Here is a 14,246-nt window from a genome sequence, read left to right as displayed (position 1 = left end):
ATTGAAAAGAGAAAGTAATTTACTAAATCTACAATAAGCATCTAGCTCTTGAATCTAATCACTATCGTTCAGGAAGACTGGTTATGTGTAAGGCATAATCTTTAATTTATGGCACACTCTTACAAAAAGATTTTTGGAAATATTGTAGAGAACAGGACAGGAGGCTGGAAAAGCAGGAGACACACTTCAAATTCAGCCTTATGAGGAACAGTGACTTCTTGAAAGGATCATTGGCAAAAACAAAATCTGAGATCCCTTTAGTTTGAGGAGTATTTTTACAAAAAGCTGGTTAGGCTGCGGTTGGACTTGATGATCTTCAAGGTCTTTTCCAGCCTGGGTAATTCTATGATTCTATGATTCTATAAACTTGAAAAGTGTCAACAGCAATTTGGCATCATAATAACCTATAGCAAGGCCACAACTACAAACCTAGAAATGCACTGATACCTTCCTGAAAGAGAAGATCAATGCCCTTGTTCCTTTGATAGTTCAGTTCTTAGTGAAAGAAATGCACTGTTTGAGTTTTATTGCTGTTTTCCTAGAAGACAGAGAACAGCCTAATGTTTTCAGCGCTGGGCATGGTAGAGAAGATATCTGCCATGTTTGTTAAGCTTCCAGAATATGAATATCACATGCAAAACTCCTCACTGTTCTGTTCCTCTTTGTATGAACACCACGGCCAGTGTGAGAAACAGAGCTTCTGTCAAGGAAATAGCAATGATTCCCTGAGTAAGTATTAGATATGCTCACTGGGGACAAAGAACCAATACTGCGTGAAGCATTGCTGGTCAGTTACCTTCAGTATTTATCTCCTCTGTGCTGAGTTGTACCAAACAGCTGCAGCAGATCCAAGAACCTGACATGATATCCCCAGAGCAGCAATCCAAAACTAATAAACTCTCTCATGTAAATTTTCTGCAATGGAGTCTGCTTTTACTGCCCACATCGGAAATCGGCAGAAATTCTGTTCAAGTTCTTGAGGCTCACTTACCACTACTTAGCAATTCAGAGGCACACTGGAATGACACTCATATACAAAGCCTATTCGTATTAAAATTTCCTACACTGCCAGTCCAATCAAGTTCTTCCAAAAGAAAACATGATAGATAATATTATAGAATATAGCTCTAATGAAAATCAGGTTGGAAAATTAGCTTTCACAATTTATCTGGAAGGCTTTAAATTATCCCTGTCAACATCATTATGAACACACAAAAAGATTATTTTTCCTAAACGGTTTTCCATTGAGTTTATCCACTTTATACTCAGTCATTTTTTGAGAGTATTATTTTATCATTAATTTCAATGATTAAAGAAAGAGAAAGAAAGATGTACAAGATAGGAGATCATAAACTTCTTTCTGTCCTGAACAAAGGGGAAATACATAGAACAGAGCCATTTCAGGTATTTTTTTTTTAAGCATCAGAAGATTTGGGTCATTAATGGCATACTAAGGCAATTCTTTTCATGACGGGGAATGATTTTCACTTGAGGAGGAAAACATTTTGTCTCTAAAGAAACACTGAATTTTCTTTCAATAGCTTTTTTGTACAGAAGAAACTGGTTTTCCTAAAATGGAGCTATTCTAAAGTCCCTTGAAAGGCAATTCCTTCTACTAAGGGGTGACCCCTGGATGACAGTAGATCATGTCATGCTGTGGCTGATTTAAGTACATATAGGTATGTCACGTCACTACAGTGCACCATTAGAATTTCTTTTATTTTAGGAGAAAACCCAATAAAATCAAAACCAAGCCAAAACAAGCAAAAAATAAATATTATTTTTTTAAAACGTAAAAGTATGCTCCATCTTAACATAAGCTGAAAGCTAGCTGTCTAGCTATGTTTTGAGTGTAGGCAATAAAAAGAGATGAGAACTTGTAGACCGTGGTTCACAAGATATGATGATTATATCCTGTTATCAATCACTAACTTCTCATAAAGCTTTACCTTTCCAAACACAGATCATTTGTTAAATTCAGTCGACGTTGGTGTCTGAATATGTCAATAAATATCTAATAGAATCATCAAGATTTGAATTCAAAAATCAAGATAAGCACAGCTCACCTTAATTTCTCATGGCTTGTTCCTAAAGTTCATGATCTTGCTCCTAAAAATGTGTATGTATTTCAAATTAAATTTTCAGATTTCAAGCAATGGCTATCGACGTTAATCTGTTAATGAGCAACTAGAAGATGTATAATACATAAACTGATATTTTCTGTCTCTGCAATTTTTTGCTTTCCTGAATTTACACAGCAGTTAATATCTTTAGCAGCCATTTTACATTCTGTTCTACAGTGTGAAATGGATCTAGAGAAACATACATCCAGAATAAATATAAGAAGTTGTTTAAAACACTGGAGATAAAAGTTGATGCGCATAAGTAATGGATTAAGGAAATATTTGTTTAGATAAGATTAAGTGAGAAAAAGCAATTTAGATTTCTTTAAAGTAATATAGTTTACATCATTCAGTCTACTTTAGCTATATTGCATCCTTTTGTGCAAAACTTGATTTGTAAAACATACTGTGTGTTCTACTCATAAGTTTACACATCTGATCATGCTCAGACTGTTATGGTAATCTTTCATTGACAAAAGAAATCTTTGAAGACTTAATATTTTAACAGTAAGCTATAGATGAGATTAATGCTTTAACTACAAAAGAAAACAAACTCTAAGCACATTGCTGCACCAACCATTTGTCTGTAAGCAGCCGAGGCTGTCACAACAGCACTCAAAGAACAGGCAGGATGGGGAGGATCGCCTCTTAATCTCCCCACCAAAAGAAGACTCAGAGGTGATACTTAAGGTTTACAAGAAAAATGTTAACACACACACAGAATAAAATAAAATAAAATAAAATAAAATAAAATAAAATAAAATAAAATAAAATAAAATAAAATAAAATAAAATAAAGCGGGTTTTTTTTGGTCTGTCTGTTTGTTTATTTACAATTATAAAGGTTAGCATGTGTTGAGCTCAACAGCAGGCATCACACAGCAAGCTTTTCAGCCAGTGCTGCAGCCTTCCCAACCATCTTACCCTCCATTATTTCTCCTTCTGAACAATCTCTTTAGTAGCTCAGAGGAATGAAAGCCCATTTCCTCCTCCAGAAATTAAGACTCTCACATTTTTTTAACCTGTCTGGCTTTTCATACATCCTTCTCTTCATTTTGTGTGATCATAAACAGCCCATAACCAGATTTCAACTAGATTCCTGTCTTTTTTTATTCAGCTATTAATGAAGAAGTTACCTTGCAATGTAGTTCCCAAAACAAAACAGACTGAACATCACCACAAGACACATAGCATCACTGCTTTAAACTAAGAGTAGCACACTGCAATGGAAAGGGTCTAAACCTTGAGGTTTCCCCTGCCACACTTCAAGCATCCCCACAAGTGAAGTAAATATGCACCCTCGTCCTTGGGATGTTAAGCTTACATTACCCTTATCTTTCCTTTTACCTGCCTGTTTCATCCACCTCTCAACTAGGAGGAGCAGCCAGTGCACAAAACAACGGCTAGAACCTGTCAGAATGGACCATTACATCCTATTTTCATTACCTCCTGTGGGTGCAAAAATGCTCTCCATTTTTTCTCTTCCTCATCATTCTGCGTGTCTGCTGAAGATGCCAAATCCAAGGGATCTTTAAAGTGAACTTACCACTAATAAATCTAAAGCAAAGGATTTTTATGGCAATTCAAAAGAATTGCTTTCTATGAAAGTGCTAATTGGTTATTCTCATAATTCTTCAACTATGTTTGCCAAACGGGCATATATATGCACACGAAGAAGTACTTCAATCTGCTAAGAAGCAATCACAAAAACAGTTTAATAAATGAGTTAAGTAGTAAACAAGAATAGCTTACTCCTTGAGGAACTAGGCCTCTCCAATGCAAATTAGAACAAAAGACAGCTAAGTGATCACAAATTGCTGCCTCTCCAATATTAAATTCTCAAAATCACAATTTTTATATACAGTTTCATGAATTATATCTGAAACATGCCATGTTTTTAATGTCTGAACTGTAATCTCAATTGGAATTATTTCACTGCACATTTCAGTAAGATTTTTGTTTGTTTTTTGTTTTTACAGAAGGAGAACAAAATTACAATATTATTTCCTCCAGCCATCAACCAAATAACCAAATCAAGACATCTGAAAGAACATTGTACATTTCTTGACTTCAAGGCTCAAATATGCATCACACCAGAGATTCGAATTCTTTGATTTTATGTTTTAGCCTGGAGTATTTTAGGTAATGACTTATATCCAGCTACCCATGTTTTGTTCTAACACAAGGGAGCTAGTATGTTAGTCTTTGCTGACAGTGGTGAAGTACAGCAGTGAACCAAAATGATGCTGCTACTGAAACTGGAAAGTGCATTTTAGGTAGCTACTATTAAATACACTGGTACTCTCCTGAGAAGTAAATTACAATCAAAATAAACCATCTGTATTTTTTCCACAGGGAAAGCAATAGCAATCTGCTGAAATATTTAAAGTCCAGCTTTGTTTCAAATAACTTTTAAGTATCTGAACAAAACTTGGAGATGAGAAGAAATAAAGACTGCATGACATTAATGCACAGCTCCACACCACACACTCTGAAGGAACAGATTTGTGAGAACTTTAAAGTCACCAGCTATAAACAGACACCCTTCAGTTTAATGGCCCTACAGAAAACTATATACTCAGTTCATTTAACACCACATGAGAATGCAATTCACTTCCATTCCCTGTAAGTCTAAAAACTTATTTGATTTTGTCCCTCTTTCTGCCACTTGAGAAAAAACAAAGAACAGAAAACTTCATTTGTCGTCCATCCCATGTAAACACTTGCAGCTCATTCTTGTTTTAAAGTAAGCATCTGCCATGCACTGTTCTTGCATTTCCAAATGTCATTTCCTTATGTAAGCTGGGTGTAAATAAACATTTCTGCAGACATGATGATGCAGGATCGTGACAGTTTAACATACTAATGACACGTGCTAACAATGCAATTTATGTCACCGATACTAATAAAATATATGATCTAACAGCTTACACAGCTGTTAAGTGTTTCCATGTTCTGGTTCTTAGTTCTGTAGGCAACTTCCACAGACACTTAAAGCAACTAAGGAAAGGGACAACCTCACAAAGCGAGACCAAAGTCCAGTTGTTCTGCTTACCTTATATTGTCCAAATCCTTACTTTTGGAAGCATGATCAGAAATAAAGTCATACTCAATTCAAATGCAATTCTTTCTAAATTAATAATGCTGTACAAAATCATATTACTGAGAATTTTACTTTTCATTGTGCATTATAAAATAAGGAATTTATTCTCAAAGGATCCGAATACTTAAAGTTATAATGAGCCAAAAAGCCAGAAGCACTCCTTTTTGATATAATTATTCTATTCTTCATGCATGGATGCACATGTATTTATGCTGTAGGTAGTTAAATTTAGTATCCTTATTTTGCAGAAATGTAGAAAAAAAAAGAATTATGCATTGAAATAGATAGTTCTGACTAGTAACATTCTTGAGAGTCTAACAGATGCCAAAATGGGGAAAGATCTACACCAGAGATTATGGAAATGCAGGATCATTCGAGAATAATAAAAGTAAATGGTGGGAAATGTTAACAGTAACAGCTGTGAAAAGAAATTACACAAGATTAAAAGGATAGAAGAGAGCAACAACATTAAAAACAGAGCTTTAAATTTAAATTGCTCCACAAGAGGCATACTTTAATTATTCTTTCTTGAGATATTTGAGTAATAATTGCAAAAACAGTGAAAAATTGATGTTTATAATTATTTCAGTGTCCTAAGGACCTACTAATACTGTAAAACCACAGCCAGAAAAGATATAGCAGGTCATGCAACTGGATGAATGAAGCTAACTTTAAGGCCTATGAGCAATTTTTTCAGTCTAAGCCCCTCCACAGCTTTTCCAGGCATATTAAGCAGTGAAGTCAGGTGCAGCAAATGTAGAGGAAGCCTCCCACAGCGCAGCTGATTTACAGCAAAAGAAGATCCATCCTAGAGGTATATATATCAATTTTATTTAGTTTATTTCAGTATATTATTTCATTTCTACAGGATAATATTTGTGCTATTGTCATTGGCACTGATCCTTAGAGCTGGGTAGAACTGAAACGTTGGGAGATGAAAGGGCAGGCTGGATGAGAGCAGACAGCGAAGAACACAAATGTAGTGGGATACACTTTTCCTTTTAACTATTTATAGTAAATTCTGGAAGCAATAAAGTGAGCAGGTACCAGTTGCAAAACAGCAGAGGAATGATCACATCAACACCAATCTGCAGGAGCACACTGCAGGCAGCACAATACCAGAACAGTGCTCACATATATGACATTTCACAACAATAACTGGACAGGAAGGCAATGCAAAGTATGCTTGTGCACTGAACAACTTCCCAAGGAGTCAAGCTCTAAAATACCACCATCAATTCCACTGTACTGTCAGAATTTTCCAGTATAAGACTGGGCATCATATTCCATCAGGGTTTTAAGTTATTTCATGGTCTCTCTTGGCCTCTTCTGATACTACCGTGAAACAGAGGGCTCCCAGTTCAGTACCTCGAAGATCCTTTTCCAAATGTACAATATTCCACCTCAAGGTTCATCTATTCTGATAAACACGATAAGAAAACTTATAGCCTTTCATGCAGGAAGTCAGTTAGTAAACCTCAAGCAAAATCTGGAATTATTTTATTATAATTATAATTAATTATGTATTATGGTGATTATGGTTTGGCTGAGAACAAGCAGACCAGCCTGAATGCATCTGAGCTAACTGCCAAATCTTCTACATGTGTGACAGATGGTGGAAACATTTTAAGGGCTCCCCGTGCACAAGAACTCTGAAGCCATGCAAAAGGGTGCTCAGATTCAATGCAACAGCTGAGTCACAAAGCAGGTCATGATAAAAGCACACTAAGCAACACTATCTACCTTTACAGATTTTTTTTTTCCAAGGAAAAGGTGAAGAAGTGCAATCAAGAGATGTCAAGACAAAATAGCAGCATAATTTACACTTACCACTGTGAAAGTGAAGAAAACTGTGACTTTTGATAGCGTGCTAAATTCAGCGGGTGTAGAGTATGGAAGGACAATGTGACTGAACTCAGTAGAGCTATATACCCTCCTAGGAAGGGATCCATTAGGCCTCCTTAACAGCTTCTATTGACAATACAGGGTGGTTTGGAACTACTGCTATTTACTTTTCTATGAACCTTATTCTTTCCAAGAATGTAATTCATTTTGTGTGGTTATGTTTAATCTCTTTTGGCTCATCATACTTTGAAAAAGGTTTTGAACTCCAAGAATGTTGCTTAAATACTCCCTCTAAGAGTCCTAGAGGGCAAATGATAGAGAGTAGAGCAGGAAGACAGAAGAATAAATGAAAAGGAGTATCATACCACTGAGAATTCTCCCAGCCACATCCCAAGTTACTCTCATTGCAAACAATCTGTCTTGCCCTCTAATTTTTTATGGGATCTGAAGGAAGGTAACTCACGAGTAAAAGGAACCCACAGACAAAAAATCTCAATTTAAAAAAAAAATAAAAAATGAAGATCCAACTATTGACATGTGCCAGTTCCCTTCATCCTTTTACTGAACCACTTCAATTCTTTCTCCAGAACAACCAACCACTCTGCATTCATTTCTACAGAGATCTGCTTTCCTGAGCAGCATGCAAGCAACACTTGAGCCTTAGCTTATGTTGCATTCATGCATTTAAGTTTTTATGAAGTTGTTCAAAGGGCAATTTAATATTATTGTTTGGATGAGATTATTCATGCTTTGTTTCCAAAAGGAGAACCTTGAACACGTTGCTTTTTGGCATTCACCAAAGAAGCAGAAATGCAAGTGCCATCATAAACCAACTTAAGAGTGCAATCAGATTGGAGACCTGATTGTCTGTTTACACAAGATTATGCCCTTAATTTTAATGAATTGTTCCTCATTTGTCCACGAGATGAGAATCAAACACAAAGTATACATTTTCCAGAAATGGCATTATTCTTAGGGATATTATCAGCTCACCTACCTGAAGAATACTGCACTGCCAGCCCACAAAAACAAAGAAGTTGTAAAACGTAAGCAGGAGCTGCAGTTTGGGTCATCAGAGAAAATCTAAGATGAATTTTCATGACGAACATAGAGCTGCTGTCAGCAAAATTTGCTGGCTGTAGTGATGGACAGACAGTTTCTCTCTCTGGATGCCAGCTAATGTAAATCAGATATTTGCAGCCTATATTCTCCCTGCACAGAGATGCCAGCAGAATCTTTTACAACAGAAAGGCCAGGGCAAATCCTGCCAACTATTAAAATGGTCTACAGTAATGATACTATAGAGAAAATGCTAATATTGTTCATATATCTACATGGCGAATACAAAATAGAATAATGCGCTTCCAAGGAAGTTCATCAAAGTAGTGGCAAAAAATACCTTGAAACCCTGAAAAACCTACCTCTGAAAACCTTCCCCTCACCTCCCTCCCTCCCTTTCCAAAGTATAAAAATTATACGTAAAAAGCTACATGAGGTGATAATGAATCTCAGATATCCACACTGTTGTGAAGGTTCAAAACATCTCCTTTCAAACAGTCTCAGCAATCTCTATACTGTTTTTTTTACCTGATTTCATATATATGTGACATGCTTTGGTGAAGATCACAACAAACAGGTTTTTTGTGACCTAGAACAATTTTGCTGTGATTCATTTTTGGCAAGCATATGTTTTGCTGTCATCAGAACTCATAAAAATACTTGAGCTTTTCCCACTTCCTAAACACCTTCTTGCTGCTTCAAGGAATAGTGAACACTTATATACAAAAAAATAAGTGTCAAGCATGATTAACGTGCAAAAAAATCAAGCACTGAAAGGTCAGAAAATGGCAAAATAATCTTTAATTTAAATTCCTCATGCCCATGCACCATGATTAAGTTTTTAATTACATGATAGCAAATGGCAGGTATTATAGCATCCCATCTGGACAAGCACAAGCATTCATTGCTTGTATAAAGGTAAACTGTCTGCACAAAGTAAATCAAACTTCACAACTATAGCCTCAAAAAAAATGACTTTGAGGATTGTTCATGCAGTTTACTAATGTCAAGAGCAGTGAGAATACACATTGAAGACAGAATATATGTAAATATATGTAAAATATATATAGTTGAGATCAAGTAACTCTTCCATAAGCATTCATGAATTCCAATATTTAAAAACCTTGTGTCTTGCCTAACACTGGTCAGCTTTTTGCTCAAGACCCAAAACGATCTCCTTAAAATTCTGAACTCTCTGCTTCAAAATCTAACATGAAAAAGACTCAAATTTAAAAGACTCAGAAACAACAGAGTAGTTTAGGGTGTGATATTTTTTAGCCACTCTGACAAAGTCTGTATAAACACATTAAAACAGATTTATGTACTGGCAAATACTGGACAATCTCATTAATTGAGAACTGATAGCCTCTCCATATTTTCACATCCAGAACATACGTAACTGCACACTATACAGAACAAATTAACACATTACTACAGGACACATCAAAGCAAAACAAACACAAAGGGTTAGAGTGGCACCTACGTTATGAAGAATGAGAAGAAAATTTTGAAATCCCTAAATTTGGACATCCTTTTTCCAAGGAAAATCTGTGGTTTGAAATCTGGTTGTGAATAACTCAAAAAGAGATCTCTAATAACTTCCCATCCCAGACAAACTAGATATACAGAAACATAAAAATGTGGGCATTATCAGTGTTCTCTGTCTTTTGTTGTTAGATTCCCATCTCCCAAGTTGTCCACCATCTCTCCCACTTCATGTTTAAGGTTCATGTTCTCACATACAGAGCTCCACAAAGTCTCTCCTGCCCACATTTCATTTTCTCCTTCTGTTACTGCCTGGGTTCTATCCAACTTATTTTTCTTAAACGCCTACCAACACTTTTCTGGTCTTTGCATCGTATCATTGCTTGTGTTCTAAATAACCAACACAAACCATCTAAAATTGACTTTTTCTTCAAGGTCAATAAATGTTAAGTCAGTTAAAGCAATCCTTTATTTTAAGTAACTGGAATCTCGAGAAGAAAATTATGCTATCTACCCTACTTCACTGCATGTATTGTTTTACTAATGCTGACTATTCCTGACTTGTGTCATAGATGTATTTTCACTGAAAAACTGGGAGAAGTGAAAATAATATCACATGTAGGTTATTGTCCTGAAGCTTCAACTAACTTGCTGCTCTACAAATCTTTCAACCCTTGATTAAACACATTGATTTTGAAAGGATGGGACAGATCAAACCCCTAAAACTGAAGACTGCCAAATTTCACAGCTGCTTCTTATCTCTGTGCTTGTCTGACCAAAACCTCAGAGCTGACAGCTCTGTGATGATGAAGTTCTGCAATAGTTAGGTTATGGATATGTATTTCCCAGACACAAGCCACCAAATGTGAAAATGCTTTAAGATCAAGAAAGAGAAAAAGAAAACTCTTGCCTGATCTTCAGAAGTAGTAGTGGGAGTATGTTTTTATGCTCACACCTATATATACATGTATGGGGGTATGATAATGTCTCTTTTCATGCTGCATGAACAGTAGCACACAACCACACTTATTGCCTCCCACTGCTCAGGGGCAATATAATGGAAGAAGAGCAGGGTTCTGGTCCCAGCCAACTCCAGGAGTATGTTTTATAGCACTTGTCAGGCACAGGCAAGCTCCCTGCTGCCTAGTGACTCTGTGTATTCTCCCCATGCACATTTACTGACAAGGCAACCCATAAAAATCATGTCTTTTTTTCAGAAATTCAAGTTTATGGGTCTGAGGTGTGTGCTGCTCAATATTTTCACTCACACCTTCAACAATAAATTCTTGCTCCGATTCCCCATCCCTTGTGAGAAATTTGCGTTTTCCCCATCCACTGCACCATTTAGCATATCCAGTGATCACACATCTAGTCTTTGAAGCTTGCTTTCTTTTGCTATTCCTTATGAACAGAATAGTGGTACATTAGCAGGTATGAAGGATGAAAAATATCTGTAAAGCTCAGATAGGGTTTTACTGTGCAAAGCACCGTTACCTGTCTGCATCCACAGTCACGTCATGAACCCCTCTCTGAATGACATCTCTAGAGGTAGCTAGGTCTGGTATTCGGTTCAGACTTCTCGTATATAGGTTGAGTCCTCCATCTGTCATGTACCTGAAAATAAATGCGTGGTCAATCAGTGGGAAATTAAGCCATCTGCCAACTATGTTTCACTCTGAAGTTAATGGAGTGTGGAATTCAAATACTTAAGGTAAAGACTGTGCTATTAGATGTAGACTTAGACTAAATATTCTCAGTTTACGGATTCAGTGAAGGGAGATTAGATATGTGCTCATTTTCTAGGATCATTTGGTAAGAGTAACCCGTTTTGCCACAATATATTTAGACTGAAGCTCAAAGTATTTTCATAAATTTGAAGTACCTTTTAAGTACTGCAGTCTTGTCAAAGAATAGCACTAGATGCAAGAGGTATAAATCTAATGGAAAGCAAATGAGCAAACAAAATCATTCATCTAAATTGCAACAGAAATTAAGAACCTAAATCCACAGACCCTGCAGTGATGCACACACTCATATGAAGAGAGATACCACTGAAGCCCTTACAGTGTTATTTAAACATCTGTTTCTATCTGTGTTTCCTTTGCTTTATTTCTACCACTCCACATTATAGTGAATGACTAATGAATTGAACAGAGGGAATAGTGCTGCTTACTCACTAGAGAACCATTAACGAATTCTGAATTTCAAGTGGCAGCAGTAATTTCTGAAATGCCTACCTGCAGTTTAGTTATCAATGTGAGATGTTTAAAATGGTGCTTGTAACTGAGCATTACCATGAGCTTCTCTCAAGATCTCTCCATTATTTTCTTGAAGGATCTTACATTAAACTGTCTTAAACAACTTGATTTTTATATCTCCCTCCTGTTTCTGATAACTGAAAAATATTGGCATTCCACAGAGGACCTACTAAAAAGCAAATGTACAGGCTTACTGAAATAAGCATGATCCACAATGCTGGGAGAATATCTAAAATACAGAAGTTCACTCCCAATTCAAACCATTAACAAAAGTTTTCCTAGAGCCATGAAATGATGCCATTCAAATCCATCTTTCAGCCAAAGTGTGTGTCCAAGTACACAAACACTTAACTTTAATAACTCTACACAGACTCTGAAGAACAAGCCAAAGCTCACACACACCACTGGTGTTCCAGATGTAGTGTTGGCCCTCACTCCATGTTTCCTTCTGGAGCTGATTTAATGTAAATCAACAGCTCTCTCAATCCGTGAGACTGAGGGACTGACACAGCAGTTCAGGAACACCCATCACCACCCCCATGATGTGAACTGGTCCAGACTTAGAGTTCAGAGCTATGGTAGGTAAGCCCTGTGAGACACCAACAGCCTGAGACAGCATCGTGTCCTGGATGGCAATCTGGATCTCATGTACATTAAAACACAAAGGATCAATTTGTTTATTTTTAACTAAACATCAAGGGATCCACAGTTCAGAAAGGGATTTCTGGAGGTCTGATATCTGAAATCTGCAGAAGATAATTTTTTTTTCCTATGCTACTAGATCTTCCTTTTATTAAAGACAAAATTGAGACTTTCTGAGAGATTATTTAGCAAGGGGTGTATTCAGCAATACACTCCAATGTTCTTAAACTGCATATTAAATTTTGCTCTGGTTTGAGTGAAAATCAGTCTATATGGACTTTATATTCTATAACTAAGGCCTGAATGGAGAGATATTACAAGTCTCTTAACAGGCCTCCCTCACACTAATTTCTAATTATTGCTGCATTCCTATCCCCAAGCGTTTAAAGTAATTAAACTGAAAATGGAAGAGGAATGAAGAAGATAAGACTTTATATGCCTCAATGAATTCTGAATTTTCTGAACTTATTAACTTGTTTTTAACATCTACTACACCTAAAAATGTTAACTGAGTACACTGTAACTTACTGTCTATTGAGTCATTCTTATTACTGATGCAAAGAAAAGTCACACAAGATGACTATATTCATTCCCTGAAGTGATGAGCTAATTAATACAACTCATCAGTCACTGCAAAGGACTCCACTCCTTTTATTTTTTTATTATTATTATTCTTTAAAAAAAAAAATAAAAATCTACGCATCCATTAAAGGCAGAAATGCTGCCAGAAAACCCATCTTAAGGCAAGTAGTGAAACTTGATGGTTTACCAGACAACTAAGAAATTCCACAGCAATAAACCTCTGCTCTTATCAGTGTTCACTGTAAGATTCATACTGATGTGAAAGAGAAAGATCTGGATTTGAAGGCAGGTGGGAACATTGCTGGCAACTTAGGGGCTTATTTTTATTATCATTATTTCTAGATATTTATGTAGCACCCATCATGCACATTCCACTTATGTGCCAGAATTTTTCAGGAAAATGGTAATGAAATTGCCAATCTGATGTTAGTTCAAATAGGAGAAAATGCTGCTTACCCACTATTGATGTCATCTGTTCTGAGACTTTTTCCAAGGATGTCCCCATCACTCATGTAGCCACCAGCATCAACTTCAGAGGACATATCCAAATCACTGCTTCCCTTCTCACTCACATCGATCTGTGAGATATTTCCAAGGCGAGAAACAGCTGCTCGGCGAAGTGGGGTGGTGTACATGAATCGAGAAGGGTCTGTGTGGATGAATCGACTTGCACTGCTGCGAGGATACCCAGCGCCCAGGGACGGGGCATCTCCTGCCTGTAGCCGAGGGCTGGCCTGCCCAAGCCTCCACGTCACTGGGGTGGACCGGCTTGTCAAGCTTGGGATGCTTCTCCCATTCACTTCTGTTGTCACAGTGCTGTCAAAAGTTGTCTCCAGTGTGCTATCAAAACAAAATGCAGAAATCAGGAAGAAAAGCAAAGGTAAGAAATATGGTTGGATTATTAAAAAAATCTCTGTGTGTGCATGTCTGTCTGTCTGCAGGCACACATGTGTGATAAAAATCTTTGCTTGTAAATAATTTAGAATAAACTTTATAGACTATTAAATAGATATGTATATGAAACAAGAAGCATCTTTGTGAATGATTGCATAAGGCACTGACAAAAAAGTATACTGAAGTCACTTATAAGTGGCTTTGAGGGAGTCTAGAAAACAGTATGAATGATGTCATAGTTAATTTTCCCTTGTTA

General features: G+C 36.6%; 1 protein-coding gene across 14 annotated transcripts in view; it reads right to left on the bottom strand.

Moving 5' to 3' along the window:
* The window catches only part of NAV3 (neuron navigator 3), a 492,511-nt gene that overhangs the window by 83,695 nt on the left and 394,570 nt on the right, over positions 1 to 14,246 (bottom strand). For 11 of the 14 annotated variants that reach the window (XM_015857110.2, XM_032443702.1, XM_015857027.2 and 8 more), the window contains 3 exons: positions 13,553 to 13,936; positions 11,109 to 11,228; positions 5,178 to 5,198 (listed from right to left, as the gene is read on the bottom strand). In XM_015857110.2, coding sequence (XP_015712596.1) covers positions 5,178 to 5,198; positions 11,109 to 11,228; positions 13,553 to 13,936 — 525 coding nt within the window. The remainder of the gene's footprint in view (positions 1 to 5,177; positions 5,199 to 11,108; positions 11,229 to 13,552; positions 13,937 to 14,246) is intronic. The other 3 variants (XM_015857063.2, XM_032443681.1, XM_015857082.2) reach the window with 1 other exon arrangement.

The sequence above is a fragment of the Coturnix japonica genome, chromosome 1 (genome assembly GCF_001577835.2).
Source record: "Coturnix japonica isolate 7356 chromosome 1, Coturnix japonica 2.1, whole genome shotgun sequence".
In the NCBI taxonomy this organism is placed as follows: Eukaryota; Metazoa; Chordata; class Aves; order Galliformes; family Phasianidae; genus Coturnix; species Coturnix japonica.
This window is presented reverse-complemented; position numbering and strand designations above follow the sequence as displayed.